Consider the following 15,713-nt stretch of genomic DNA (forward strand, 5'->3'; position numbering starts at 1 on the left):
CTATGATAGATTGGGCCAGGTGCCAGAAAACTACAGCCTTCAGGCCAAATCTGGCCCACCACTTGCTTTTGTAAATAAAGTTCTAAAGCAACACAACAGCAAAAACAAACAAACAAAAACCCAAAAACACCAAGTTTAAGATACAGAGCAAATGGAAGGTTTATATCCTTTCAATGGGAGTTGAAGTGTTATAAACACTTAGAAAAATAATTTGTCATTATTTAGAATGTTGAAGATGCACATAACTCGTGGTCCATCAACTCGAAATATGTATTTTGCATATATACAACAGGAAACATGTACAAACATATTCAATGCACAATTTTTAATAGCAAAAACTCCAAATGTCCAGACTTATTAACACGTGTTATATTCATACACAATAAAAATAAGTTACACTTTATGCTAGAACATGTAAGAATCTCAGAAACATATGGCTGAATGAAAACAAGCAAGTGATTTCATATAAAGTTCAAAAAAATGTAAAACTAAAGATACAGCCTGGTAGAACTATAAGGCAAAAGCAACGGATTAACACAGACTAAATTAAGATAGTGGTTACTTCAAAGGGGGTTGGAGAAGAGATGGCATCAGGGAAAGGCACACAAGGGACTTCAAACTTCATATCTTGCATACTTAATAGACATCTTGCAAGTATAAAAGTATTATATGTTGAAGAAACATCAAAACTGTCAATACTTGCAAGACTGCTATATAGTTAGCCTCTAAAATGGCTCCTGGTGACCCCCATACTCTTGTGCAACCCCCTTCCCTGGAGTGTGGGCTGATCACTGACTCACTGTTTATGAAAAGAATGTGACTCCTAAGATTACTAAAAGACTCTGACTTCCATCTTGCTCGCTCTGAGAGACCTCAGCTGCCATGTTGTGAACTGCCCTATGAAAAGGTCCCTGCGGCAAGGAAATGACGTTGCTGGCAACAGGTAGCTAAGACGTGAAGCATGCCTATACCCACATGAGGGAGCTTGGGAACCAACTCTCCCCAAGTGCAACCTTAAGATGACTGTAGTCCCAGCATACACAACTGCAGCCTTGTGAAGAGAAAACCCGAGCTGAGAACCCAGATCAGCTACATCTGGATTCTTGACCCAGAGAAACTGCGAGATAATGTTTGTTTTGAAATGCTAAATTTGGGGATAATTTGGTACACCACAATAGGGAACTACTACCACTGCTGATAGTACCTCACTGACTGAAACATTAAGGGGAATGATCTGACAATATACAACTTGGAGAACAAAATTGTTTACGGGCTCTAACTTAGAATACGTACTCTGAAGAACAGTCATTTCCCTGAAGGATTTTTTTGGTTGGTTGGTTCCTCTAATATTTCCACTTGGAAACAAATTGTTAGGCCACTGAGTGTCATGGAGTCATTATCTAGAGAAGAGAATTTCTTGAGCAAATGCAATCAGAAACCATTTAGGAAACTCCCCCCCGCCCCGCAATTAAGAATACAGGCTTTTAAAAACGGGGAGGGAAAGCAGGAGATAGGAAACAACTGCATCCATCAAGAATTTTACAGAACTGAAAAAGTCCCCCAAATTGGTCCCAGTCTATCTTACCCAGAAAAGTAAATATATTAGAGATGTTTTCAAAACAATGAAGAATCAAAAAGATGTAAGTTTAATGAGATGCTAGGTCAATTCTTTCATATTTTCTTCTCCTATCATTGCACTGAGGTTTATTTCCCTTGCTCTCTTAGCTAATCTGAATTAAAACAACAGCAGGGGTGCCTGGGTGGCACAGTCGTTAAGCGTCTGCCTACGGCTCAGGGCGTGATCCCAGCGTTACGGGATCAAGCCCCACATCAGGCTCCTCTGCTGGGAGCCTGCTTTTTCCTCTCCCACTCCTGCTGCTTGTGTTCCCTCTCTCGCTGGCTGTCTCTATCTCTGTCAAGTAAATAAATAAAATCTTTAAAAAAAAAAAAAAAACAACAGATATCAGCTATTCAGCACTAATCACATGTCTCCACACTCGTAATACCAAGAAGTAGACACTACTTTATCACCATTTCACAAGTGGAGAAGTCATAAAGAAGTTAAATGACTTCAACGTCTCATGGTACTCTTCTCAAATTAGACACTAAAAGGTCGTAAACCCTAAGCTCAAAATGCATAGTAAAGACTCCAGGTACAACTTTTCAGCAATTAACCAATAGGGAGCAAGGAAAAACTTCCTAAAAATTCTCTTAGGTGCTTTAAAAGGCATGGCATAGAAATAGGAGTCTGAAAGTTTCTTGATCCATCTTATTCTTCCTCAGTTCCACAACTTAACCTCACCCAAATATGCATAAACCTATTTTCACTACAGAAATGCTAGAGGGCAAAAAGTAAGAACTTATTAAATACCTAATAATCTGGGATTCTTTGAATAAGAGCAACCATACAATGGAAAACAATGCAGTAAATGCTTTTTTTTTTAAATATACACATACTAGATCCTCAAAGCAGCAGTATTTGAAAGAGCCACAACTGAAGCTAAGTGATCATCAATTTTAGAGTAGATAAACAAGCTACGGTATGTTAATACAATGGAATATTTACAGCAATGACAATCAATGAAGTACTGTTACCTGTAACAATACAGATGAATCTCAAATATAATGCTGAACACTAAAGCCGAACAGAAAACAACAGATACTATATGAATTCAATTTATATATACACAAAAAATGATAGCCCAAGAATCAGTGTCAACAGAAGAAAAGTGTCTCTAGGATAAAATGACAGGACAACTACAGAAGGGCTGAACGCAACAGCCTTGAATAATTCCTGCTTACGGTTTGAGCTCTCTCCATTTCTACAACTCCCGTATACATGCAAAATCAGCACAAAAAATTAGAAAAAATTATTAAGTAAAATGAAAATTCACTTAAAGTGAACAGTGAAAGAGTTAAAACTAAAAATTTCAAGAATGGTTAGAGAAACATTAGAATAAACATTTATAATAAAGTACAATAATTAGAATGTAAAAATTTGAAGATAAAAATAAATTTGAAACATAAAAATAAGACTCAGATTAAAGGTTAAACACAATATATAATATAATCTTGAATAGGTTCCAACATAGGATTAAAAGAGAACTGAAAAGAAAAAAGTCAGACAAGAGTAGCTTTTTAAAAGAAAATATCAAAGAAGTTTAAAGATATAAACAAAGAAACAAATAAATACATTCAAAAAGGACAAAAGGACTGAAATGTTTCTAGGATGTATACAACATCCTCAGATGAGGGGGTCTCTCCTAGGTACAGAGTCCCTATGAATATAGGACAAAAGGGCAGAATTAAACACCTTTACTCTCTCATCCTTCAACAAGTTCCAGGAACCTGTATTTCCTATGAAGTCAGTTTCAGGTAACCAGACTGTTAATAACCAATTAAGAGCTAGTGGAGAAATAGCAGGCAGAAGCAGTAGTTCACCTGACTTCTACAAACTGTCCAGGAAAAAAAAAAAAAAAAAAAACCACTCAAAGTTCTATGAATATAACAGAAAGATCTCAAAAATGTGGCTTCCAGACCGTAGGATTCACAGGGATCATTTCAGGGTACCCAAAACATGAAAATTATTTTCACATTAATACCAAAATGTTCTTAGCCTTTCCACTAGCAATTATTAAGTTTTTCACCACCAAGCACTCACCAGTGGGGAGCACTTTCATTTAGAAAAGTCCCTTTTGAAGCAGTAATAATTCCATTAGATATCTACCTTTGAGTACACATCTTTTTAATATTCTGTGAGAAGGGAAGTACACATAAATTGCACTTGTGAGAAGCACTGTGCTATTTTACTTATGAGCTACACTTAAGTCACTTTCTTTCAAAGAACAAATACCATTTTTTACTTGAAAGAACTGACAGACAAGCAGTAATTATCTAGGCTTGAGTATTAGATGGACTTTTTCAAAAACGAATAAAGTGACCTTGTCACTTCAAAGAAAAAAAGTGACAGTATTTGCTGCCAATGATAAAACATAAGCTTTCCAAAGAAAATTAGGATTTTTTGAAAACTTGAATCCACCACCTTAAGCCTTACATCTTTCCGATACATAAACACGTTTCTGATAGAGAAGTGGTGACACTAACAGAATAGGGAATTCATTAACAGAAATCAGAATCTCTCTAGATATAATCTAGTATTCCGTATTATTTAAAAGGTCCCAGATGATTTTGAGAGCTGCCCTGGGGGTTCAGTGCTGCTAAGCATTCTCATAGGAAACATCCCCAGAACCATTTATTAAAAGGCAGCTCACTTAATGCCACAAAGCTCCAGCTTAGGAAATAAAATCCACTTTAGGCTATGCCACTCGCTAACAAGGTGATCTTTAATATCTCTAAATATTAATTTTCTCCATCTGTAAAATGTAGAAAACACTTCCCAAAAAATGACATTCATGAAAATTAAGTATAATGTTGAATGTGAAAGTCTCCTACAGGGGAGCCTGGGTGGCACAGCGGTTAAGCGTCTGCCTTCGGCTCAGGGCGTGATCCCGGCGTTCTGGGATCGAGCCCCACATCAGGCTCCTCTGCTATGAGCCTGCTACTTCCTCTCCCACTCCCCCTGCTTGTGTTCCCTCTCTCGCTGGCTGTCTCTGTCTCTGTCAAATAAATAAATAAAATCTTAAAAAAAAAAAAAAGAAAGAAAGAAAGTCTCCTACATTTCTTGGCAAGGTTACACAATGAAAATGGGTTGATATGTTAGGAGAGACTAGATGAACTATAGAATCTCACAGAGAAGATGTACAAAAATAGTGCTTTGAATTACTAGAATCTGGGCTGACCTCAGGACCCAGGAGGAGACAGCTAACCGGCAGTTATATAATACCTAGAATTTCTGGTGAAACAGCGGGGCTTGAATATAGTAACTATTTCAGAACGTATGCAATCCTTTTAGACTCCTTGCTGTAGGTCACCAACTACGTCAAAGTCAAAGGCCAATTAGCCACAGCTAAAGTGGATATGAATCCTTTTATGACAACAACCATTAATATTATTGAATAAATCTTGCTTTGAATCCATAGTCATCAAGAAATCTTCTATCATTATTTGGCTTCTTAGGCAAATTCCTTCCCTAAATTAGTATCTCAACTATCCTATCCCAAGGTAGTTATATTTCTAACTACAACTCAAGTTCTGCAGAAAATCAAGCCCTAAATTCCTAAGTCATCTCCCGTTGTAATGATTAACGTATCTCCATTCACTTAAAATACTAGGGACATACCATCCTTAGGCGAATTGAAAAAATACTCACTAAAATCATTTTGGTAAACTTAATTCTCTCCATGCAACACCTGGAAGGGCTGCATGAATTAACATTCCTGTTTAGAAGTCTTTGTAACCTTGGTTAGGGGATTAATCCAGTAGCCTCTGGATTCAATGATAAGATATGGCTCATCGACCTGGACTGCACCAAGATAAAAGCTGCCTTATCTTGTCACATGTTCTACAGCACATACACACTTCAGTGTCACATAGGAGAGAGGCTCCCTTCCCCCAAAATTGTTTTTGAAGCGATTTATATCCTCCCAAAATTTGTATTGAAAGGCAACATTCTGCTTAATATGGCACCATTTCAAAGGTTTTAACTTAAAAAGTCAAATTTATATTTTAAAATAATGAATCCTATATTAAAACACCACAAAACATTTCTAAAATACACACCAGACAGACAGAATTTCATGGGTCTTTAGATTTCAGATTAGGAGAAAAGGCAAAGGTAGAGCCAAAGCAACAAAATTAAAATTCAGTGAAACCCTTGAAAAAATTATCCCATCAAAAGAAACTTCCACAAGCTGGTTTTTCAGTTTCCAATTTAGTGTCCTACTGAAATCTTATTCAACATCTTAATTAATCGCTGAAAAAAAAGGACATCCCTTTCTTAACTCAAGCACTTACACATTTTTTTTTTTAAGATCTTATTTATTTATTTGAGAGACAGAGTGAGCAAGAGAGATAGCGTGTGCACAAGAAGGGGGGACAGTCAGATGGAGTGGGAGAAGCAGGCTCCCCACTGAGCAGGAAACAGGATGGGGATGTGGGGCTAGATCCCAGGGCCCTAAGATCAAGACCTGAGCCAAAAGCAGATGCTTAACTGACTGAGCCATCCAGGTGCCCCAGCACTTACACACTTTTAAATTTAGAGACTTGCTTATTTCTATTTCAGAGAGTGAGAGAGAGAGAATGCATGGACACACACCTGCAAGCAGGGAGGGGGGTACAAAGGGGGAGAGAGAGAGAGAATCCAAACAGACTCCCTGCTGAGTGTGTAGCCTGACAAGAATGAATGCCAGGACCCTAAAATCATGACTTGAGCCAAAATCAAGAGTCTGATGCTTAACCAACTGAGCCACCCAGGTGCCCCAGCATTTAAACATTTTTATAAAACACAAGTCTTATGCATATTCAAAGAGAAAATCCGGGAAACACTAAGGTGCTTATTATAAAGCTTTTATAATTGAACACTGAGGAAGGAAGAGAGAGGGAAGCCCTATCAACCAGAAGCCCTTAAACTGGCTCTGTATAGTACAATAAAGTTGATGTTACAAACGCCCCCGGAGTACCCTTTACTAGTGTCAATACTTAGAAAAAATGTCTAGAAAACTGAGATTTTTAAAATCAAGAGTGCAAGTAGGAAACTGGTAATGTTAACAAAGGAAGACACTTGAGATTTAAAGTAACTTGACTTCAACTCCAAGAAAACATATTACAAGTGAACCTAAATGAAGCAAAGTAGGTTAAAAGTTTCCAGATTATGAAAATGAATGTTGTATTTCTTACTCCTGGTGTTGAAACAGTAATCACAAATGTGATATCAAAATTAAATTAAATGTTTATACATAGCTTAATTCTCCATCTTGGTTAGCAGCCCAGATAGGAAATGAAACTGAAATACTTACTGTAGTAACCATATAACACAGTGTCCTCGATCTGTCTGCTGACATTAGCATTGGCCCAGTCCTAGGATAAAAAGGAAACAATAGAAATATTAATGAAACATCCATTTCTTTAGCAATTATGATCAAGTTTTAATATGACTGAATGTCACTTATAAATGTATCATCAACCGAACCAAGTATGATCTGTGCCTTCAATAACTGAGAAAGAGATTAAGCACACAAATTTCAAAAGGTAAATGCTGAGATAAGATGACAATATAGTTCTAGAGAAACACATAACCAGGAGGCACCTAACTCAGCCTGAAGATCAGGGATGGCTTCCCAAAATGACTCTAAACTGAAAAATGAAGGAAGAAAGGTCGTTCTCAGAGAAAAGGAGAAAGAACAATAGGAAGGATGGAAGAAAGAAGAAACACATAGGAAAGTTTGAAAAAAACTGCAAGAAGCTAATACAGATTCATTAGAGCTGTTGGAAAGGTAAGAAAAAGCTGGTGGAGCAAGGGAGGGAAAAACACAGGTTTAAAAGGACTCATGAGTCATGCTAAGTATTTTGGACTTTGTCCTAAGGGCAACAGAAAATAATGATGAATTTCTATAGAGAGAGTGAAATATGATTTGTAGTTTAGAAAGAAAATATTTGAGCACAATATATTTTAAAAAAATACCTAAAAAAACAGTCAACCTAAACTTCTTTGCATCCATCCCACACAAGTATTCTTTCAATTAGTAATTTAACTTAGAAAATATAATTCAAATTAATCTTTTCAAATAGAAAAAAATCTGTACACTAATGAATTAGAACTCAGGTTATAATGGCAAGCCTTTTTATCAAATGACCTAAACTTTATGCATATGAAAAATTAAAACTGGAGAGTCTGACTATTGCTATTAAGCAGTAAGGCTCAAATTAGTATCCAGATCATTTCTTTCCTATAAACACTTTAAGAGCTCAAGTCAGTATCCACATCCCACTACAGTGGCACTTAAGGAAGGATATCAACATTTAAATCTCCTAAAATAATTGGGTTTTTCTTTTTTTTTCACCTACAAACATCTCTAGCAAGGAACATCTATGAATTTCTTACTGACAAATTCCTAAAAGAACAAAACCATGGAAAATCCAAATTTAGCACTACAAAAGCAAAATCTTGATAAACAAAGTACAATAAAAACAGTATTTTTCCAGTAGCAATAAAGACTAAAAAAACTTAATAGGCTAAATAAAAATTGTTAACTATATAAAGAAAACTAAATTATAGAATATTAAAAAATCTAAATAAATGGAAAGTCACAAGTTCCCACATGAAAAGACTGTAAATACCAAATCCCTCCAAATTAATCTGTAAAAACTATACATACTGCCAATCCAAATCCCAATATACTAAGAGGTAGAGTATTCTGACATGCTGATTACAAAAATCATCTGAAAAACATACAGGCAAGAGCTAGGAAACTTTTTGAAAAAGACCAACAATGAAGACTTTACCCAACTGCTAGGTTTCACTGATAAAACATGAAAATCCATTATTAGAGTAACCTTTCATTTACCTAAGTGGCAAAATTTAAAACATATTATTAGTGGCAAATGTAGAGGAAAAGTCACCACCTACATAGTAATAGTAAGAAAAACTGTCTATGATCTAGACATTCTTTGTTGGAATCTATCCTAAAAAGAGTCACACAAATCAGGATAGATAACAGTATACAGATAAGTTTTAAAGGCAAGTAGTACTGTCTAATGAATGACCACAAGAGCTCTTACTGGGTTGCATGACAACAAGCTACCAAAATGGGGCCTCCCCTTCCCATACAATAGGAGGAGCTGCACCCCCTCTCTATTACTCACAGGACTAAGGGGGCCCAAGTCTCTAGGTGTTCAGTAACCAGAATGTCCAAGTACCTCATGAACACCTTGTATCTAAGTTCACACTACCTGGTACCCACGTCCATAGTGTTTACCATCTGCAAGGCCATTCTCCTTGCCTTATGAGAAGGGAGAACAAAATAAGGTAGAGGTGCCTCTGCTGAAGCACCTGTACTTTGGGAAAGCTCACCTTATTGCAGAATGTCAGGGATTTAAGAAGCTGTGCATTCGCTAACACTTAGCACCATAAATGCCAGCCTACACCAAATAATGTTTATCGATTTTTCACTCAAGAGCTCCTTACCCAACAATATTCAGTGCAGCGCTGTTCAAAAAAATTTAAAAAACAGTAATAACTAGAAACAATCTAAATGCCTAAGGAGAAACCGTATAGACATTAAAAACAATGAAATCTGTATAAACTGGTATATATAGAATCCATGAAGTACTTATGAGTCGGGGGGGGGAGGCAAAGAACAAATTACAACTAGTTTTAACACATGCAATCTTTGTCTAAAAAATAAAATACCCAAGCATATACCCAAAAAAAAAAAAAAAAAAGGAACAGTCTTTTATCACATGGGAATAGCAAAGCACTGGGGATATTTCTGTGCAATAACTGGAAATTTTTTCATCGATGATTCAAGTATCCAAACAGATATGTACATCATCAAAACTTCAGCTCCTAACAGTTTCTTTAGTTACTGCTTATGCAAAAAATGGAATTTTAAAAAGATTTTTGAACCTTGGAAGATTTTTTGAAACAGAGGATAATTCACCTATCCCTACACAAGCTCCCTTCCAATTTCCAAAATAATGCCATAAGGTATTAATGTACCCATTGAGAATTACTTACAAGTTAAACTCTAAAATTAAACAAGACCCCAATGTCAGAAAAAAGTTAAAAGAAGAAAGAATGTAGGTCATTTAAAGCAAAGATTCACTGACACTTAGAACCTCTTACCCCGCAAGGTTCTTTTGTTTAACCAAATCTTATGGCAATAAGAAAATACTAACATTACTATTTTAAACATAAAAATATGTGTAAAATATACAACATCATTCAAGTACTATTAGTGCATTTGGCTTTTATACCCTGTCTTGCCTCCAAGGTATGTAGGGTCAGAAAAGCTTAGTTTATGAAACCCTCCTCTTTCCACATTTTGGGAAACACTACGCCCTTGATGCATTTCATAGACCACAGCCTCCCAAAGTACAGACCAAAAGAAACTACAGTCATTTAAGACCCAAAGGGCTGGAAGAAAAAGAACAAATACTAGAGAATATTAAACAACATTTCAGATGAAATTCCACGGAACAGACATGTAGTGGGTAATACATGTAAAATTTCCTTTCCTATTCTTCAAGATGACATTTAGAAATGCTCAGCCGGTCCCAAAAGCATACAACTCTCTTCAATTTTATTTGACATTCTCACCTTAGACCAGTGGCTTTCACTCAGGGATGACTTTGTCCCCCACGGGGATTTGGCAATGGAGCCCCAGGAGGTGGGGAGAGTGTTGGCATACTAGCGGCATCTGGTGGTTTGCAGAAGCAAAGATCTGAAGAGAGTTAAGATGGCGAAGGAGTAGGGGACCCCTTTTTCAGCGGGTCCCCTGAGTCGAGCTGGATAGGTACCAGACCAGCCTGAACATCCACAGAATAAGCCTGAGACGCAGGAAGATACATCTGGATCTCTACAAATGAACATCTCCAGAGCTGAGTATTGAGGTACGAAGCAGGGAGCCATGAAACTGCGCACAGATATCGGAAGATAAACGGAAGGGGGAGGGAGCCGCCACATTAGGGCGCCGGGAAGCGGTAGCCACCTGCACGGGGGAGCAGGAGCACCCGCGAGAGCACACTGAGACTGTGAGCTGAGGAACGCACGCACCAGACTGAAACGGAGCTCTGATGCGCTCACTGGAACCAGACAGACCAGGAGCTCCGGAGGTGCGCGGGCAGCTGGCGGCTGGCGATATTAGAAACACGAAGGACAGAGACTCACCGGCCCTGGAAGTGAGGGCTGGGACGCTGGGTGTGGGGCGCACATCCTGGGATGCTGCAGGGTTGAGCAGCACCAACAGAAACAGAGTTAAAGTGGACAGAAGACCCCAGTGGAGAGCGGTCTGTGATCCCTCTGTTCTGAAACAGAGGCTGGGATTCAGCTACTGTTGCTCTGACTCTCAGAAGAGGCACAGCAAACCTCCAGGGAAAGCCGCCAGAGAACAAAAGCCTAGAAATACTGGCTCACAGGGTGCCCATCCCCATCCCCTCTCGCAGGGGACACGGAGACTCTACCCAAAGAGGGTTGCCTGAGTATTGGCATGGCAGGCCCCTCCCCTAGAAGGCAGGCTGAAAAATCAAGAAGCCCATATCCCTATGATCCCAATAAAACAAGGGCACACGGTCTGGGTCCCGGTCAATAATTTGGGCTCTGGACAACCCCGCAGCCTCTCCTCATCAGAATGACGAGAAGGAGAAATACCCCCCAGCAAAGAAAAGACCATGAGTCTGTGGCCTCTGCCACAGAACTAATGGATATGGATATAACCAAATTATCAAAATGGAATTCAGAGTAACAGTGGTCAAGATGATGTGTAGACTAGAAAAAAGTATTAACGAAAATGTTAATGAGAATACAGAATCTCTAAGGGCGGAAATGAGAGCGAATCTGGCAGAAATTAAAAATTCTGGCAGAAGAACGTATCAGCGAATCAGAGGATGGGTTAGTAGAAGAGAAAGCGAAAATAGAATCTGGACTCAAAAAATACCACGCTCAGGAATGTAGGTTACGGGAGATCACTGACTCAATGAAACGTTCCAATGTCAGAATCATCGGCATCCCCGAGGGGGTGGAGAAAAACAGAGGTCTAGAAGAGATATTTGAACAAATTGTAGCTGAAAACTTCCCTAATCTAGCAAGGGAAACAAACATTCGTGTGCAAGAGGCAGAGAGGACCCCTCCCAAGCTCAACCACGACAAACCTACGCCACGTCACGAGAGAGGACCCCTCCCAAGCTCAACCACGACAAACCTACGCCACGTCACGTCATAGTGCAATTCGCAAATATTAAATCCAAGGATACAGTATTGAAAGCAGCCAGGGCAAATGAATTTCTCACGTACCAAGGCAAAGGTATCAGAATTAAATCAGACCTGTCTACACAGACCTGGAATGAGAGAAAGGGTTGGGGGGGCATTTTTAAAGCTCTTTCAGAGAAAAACGCAACCAAGGATCCTTTATCCAGTAAGGCTGTCATTAAGAATTGATGGCAAGATAAAGACCTTCCAGAATCGCCAGTCACTGACCAATTTTGTAACCACAAAACAAGCCCCACAGGAGATATTAAGGGGGGGTTCTATAAAGGTAAAAAGGCCCCAAGAGTGATACAGAGCAGAAATTCACAACTGATACAAACAAAGACTTTACTGGCAACGTGGCATCATTAAAATCATATCTCTTAATAATCAGTCTCAATGTAAATGGCTTAAATGCTCCTATAAAACGCCACAGGGTTGCAGACTGGATAAAAAGACATGACCCATCCATTTGCTGTCTACAAGAGATTCATTTTGAACCTAAAGATACATTCAGACTGAAAGTAAAGGGATGGAATACCATCTTTCACGCCAATGGACTTCAAAACAAAGCTGGGGTAGCAATTCTCATATCAGACAGATTGGATTTTAAACTAAAGACTACAGTTAGAGACACAGGAGGGCACTATATTATTCTTAAAGGATGTATCCAACAAGTGGATATGACAATTATAAATATATATGCCCCCAACAGGGGAGCAGCAAGATACACAAGCCAACTCTTAACCAAAATAAAGAGACATATAGATAAGAACACAGTAATAGTAGGGGACCTCAACACCCCACTATCAGAAATAGACAGAACACCCTGGCAAAAACTAAGCAAAGAATCAAAGGCTTTGAATGCCATACTCGACGAGTTGGACCTCATAGATATATATAGAACACTACACCCCAGAACCAAAGAATACTCATTCTATTCAAATGCCCATGNTTTAAACAGGCCAAATAATTATGAAGAAATTGAGTCAGTGATAAACAACCTTCCAAATAACAAAACTCCAGGCCCGGACGGTTTTCCTGGGGAATTCTACCAAACATTTAAAGAAGTAATACCTATTCTTCTAAAGTTATTTCAAAAATAGAAACAGAAGGAAAGCTACCAAACTCATTCTATGAGGCCAATTTTACCTTGACCCCCATACCAGGCAAAGACCCCCTCAAAAAGGAGAATTACAGACCGATTTCTCTAATGAATATGGATGCCAAAATCCTCAACAAGATCCTTGCTAATAGAATCCAACAGTACATTAAAAGGATTATCCATCATGACCAAGTGGGATTCATACCTGGGATGCAAGCATGGTTCAACACTCGCAAATCAATCAATGTGATACATCATATCAACAAGAAAAGACTCAAGAACCATATGATCCTCTCAATTGATGCAGAAAAAGCATTTGACAAAATACAGCATCCTTTCCTGATTAAAACCCTTCAGAGTGTAGGAATAGAGGGTACATTTCTCAATCTCATAAAAGCCATCTATGAAAAGCCTACTGCAAGCATTATTCTCAATGGGGAAAAGCTGGAAGCCTTTCCCTTAAGATCAGGAACACAAGGATGCCCACTCTCGCCACTATTATTCAACATAGTAATAGAAGTCCTTGCAACAGCAATCAGGCAACAAAAAGGGATAAAAGGTATCCAAATTGGCAAAGAAGAAGTCAAACTGTCTCTCTTTGCAGATGACATGATACTCTATATGGAAAACCCAAAGGAATCCACTCCCAAACTATTAGAAGTTATAGAACAATTCAGTAAGGTGGCAGGATACAAAATCAATGCCCAGAAATCAGTTGCATTTCTATACACGAATAACGAGACTGAAGAAAGAGAAATTAGGGAATCCATCCCATTTACAATAACACCAAAAACCATACGTTACCTTGGAATTAACTTAACCAGAGACGTAAAGGACCTATNAATCACTCTTGAAAGACACTGAGGAAGACACAAAAAGATGGAAAAATATTCCATGCTCATGGATCGGAAGAATTAACATAGTAAAAATGTCCATGCTACCTAGCGCAATCTACACTTTCAGTGCTATCCCGATCAAAATACCGATGACATTTTTCAAAGAACTGGAACATATAGTCCTTAAATCTGCATGGAACCAGAAAAGGCCCCGAATCGCCAAGGAACTGTTGAAAAGGAAAAACAAAGCTGGGGGCATCACAATGTCAGACTTCGAGGTGTACTACAAAGTTGTGATCACAAGACACCATGGTACTGGCACAAAAACAGACACATAGGACCAATGGAACAGAATAGAGTACCCAGAAATGGACCCTCGGCTCTTTGGGCAACTAATCTTTGATAAAGCAGGAAAAAACATCCGGTGGAAAAAAAACAGTCTCTTCAATAAATAGTGCTGGGAAAATTAGACAGCTACATGCAAAAGAATGAAACTTAACCACTATCTCTCACCATACACAAAAATAAACTCCAAATGGATGAAAGACCTCAATGTGAGACAGGAATCCATCAAAATTCTAGAGGAGAACATAGGCAACAACTTCTATGACATCGGCCAGAGCAACCTTTTTCACGACACATCTCCAAAGGCAAGAGAAATAAAAGATAAAATGAACTTATGGGACTTTATCAGGATAAAGAGCTTCTGCACAGCCAAGGAAACAGTCAAAAAAACTAAGAGACAGCCCACGGAATGGGAGAATATATTTGCAAAGGACACCACAGATAAAGGACTGGTATCCAAGATCTACAAAGAACTTCTCAAACTCAATACACAAGAAACAAATAAATCATAAAATGGGCAGAAGATATGAACAGACACTTTTCCAATGATGATATGCAAATGGCTAACAGACACATGAAAAAATGTTCAAAATCATTAGCCATCAGGGAAATTCAAATCAAAACCACACTAAGATACCACCTTACACCAGTTAGAATGGCAAAAATTGACAATTCAAGAAACAACAATTGCTGGAGGGGATGTGAAGAAAGGGGATCCCTCCTACAGTGTTGGTGGGAATGCAAGTTGGTACAGCCACTCTAGAAAACAGCGTGGAGTTCCCTTAAAAAGTTAAAAATGGAGCTATCCTATGACCCAGGCATTGCACTACTGGGTGTTTACCCCAAAGATACAGACGTAGTAAAGAGAAGGGCCATATGCACCCCAATGTTCATAGCTGCATTGTCCACAATAGCCAAATCATGGAAGGAGCCGAGATGCCCTTCAACAGATGACTGGATTAAGAAGCTGTGGTCCATATATACAATGGAATATTACTCAGCTATCAGAAAGAACGAATTCTCAACATTTGCTGCAACATGGACGGCACTGGAGGAGATAATGCTNCTTCTGCTGTGAGCCTGCTTCTTCCTCTCCCACTCCCCCTGCTTGTGTTCCCTCTCTCTGGCTGTCTCTATCTCTGTCGAATAAATAAAAAAAATAAATAAATTAAAAAAATAAAATAAATAAAAAAAAAGAAGTTGTGGTCCATATATACAATGGATTATTACTCAGCTATCAGAAGGAACAATTTCTCAACATTTGCTGCAACATGGATGGCACTGGAGGAGATAATGCTAAGGGAAATAAGTCAAGCAGAGAAAGACAATTATCACAGGGTTTCTCTCATCTATGGAACATAAGAAGTAGGAAGATCGGTAGGGGAAGAAAGGGATAAAGAAAGGGGGGTAATCAGAAGGGGGAATGAAGCATGAGAGACTATGGACTCTGAGAAACAAACTGAGAGCTTCAGAGGGGAGGGGGGTGGGGGAATGGGATAGACTGGTGATGGGTAGTAAGGAGGGCAGGTATTGCATGGTGCACTGAGTGTTATACGCAACTAATGAA

General features: G+C 38.6%; 1 protein-coding gene across 1 annotated transcript in view; it reads right to left on the minus strand.

The window, feature by feature from the left end:
• The window catches only part of LMBRD1 (LMBR1 domain containing 1), a 117,278-nt gene that overhangs the window by 92,567 nt on the left and 8,998 nt on the right, over nt 1-15,713 (minus strand). The window contains exon 3 of the mRNA XM_034647929.1: nt 6,915-6,975. Within this exon, the coding sequence (XP_034503820.1) occupies nt 6,915-6,975 (61 nt within the window). The remainder of the gene's footprint in view (nt 1-6,914; nt 6,976-15,713) is intronic.

The sequence above is a fragment of the Ailuropoda melanoleuca genome, chromosome 19 (genome assembly GCF_002007445.2).
Source record: "Ailuropoda melanoleuca isolate Jingjing chromosome 19, ASM200744v2, whole genome shotgun sequence".
NCBI lineage: Eukaryota > Metazoa > Chordata > Mammalia > Carnivora > Ursidae > Ailuropoda > Ailuropoda melanoleuca.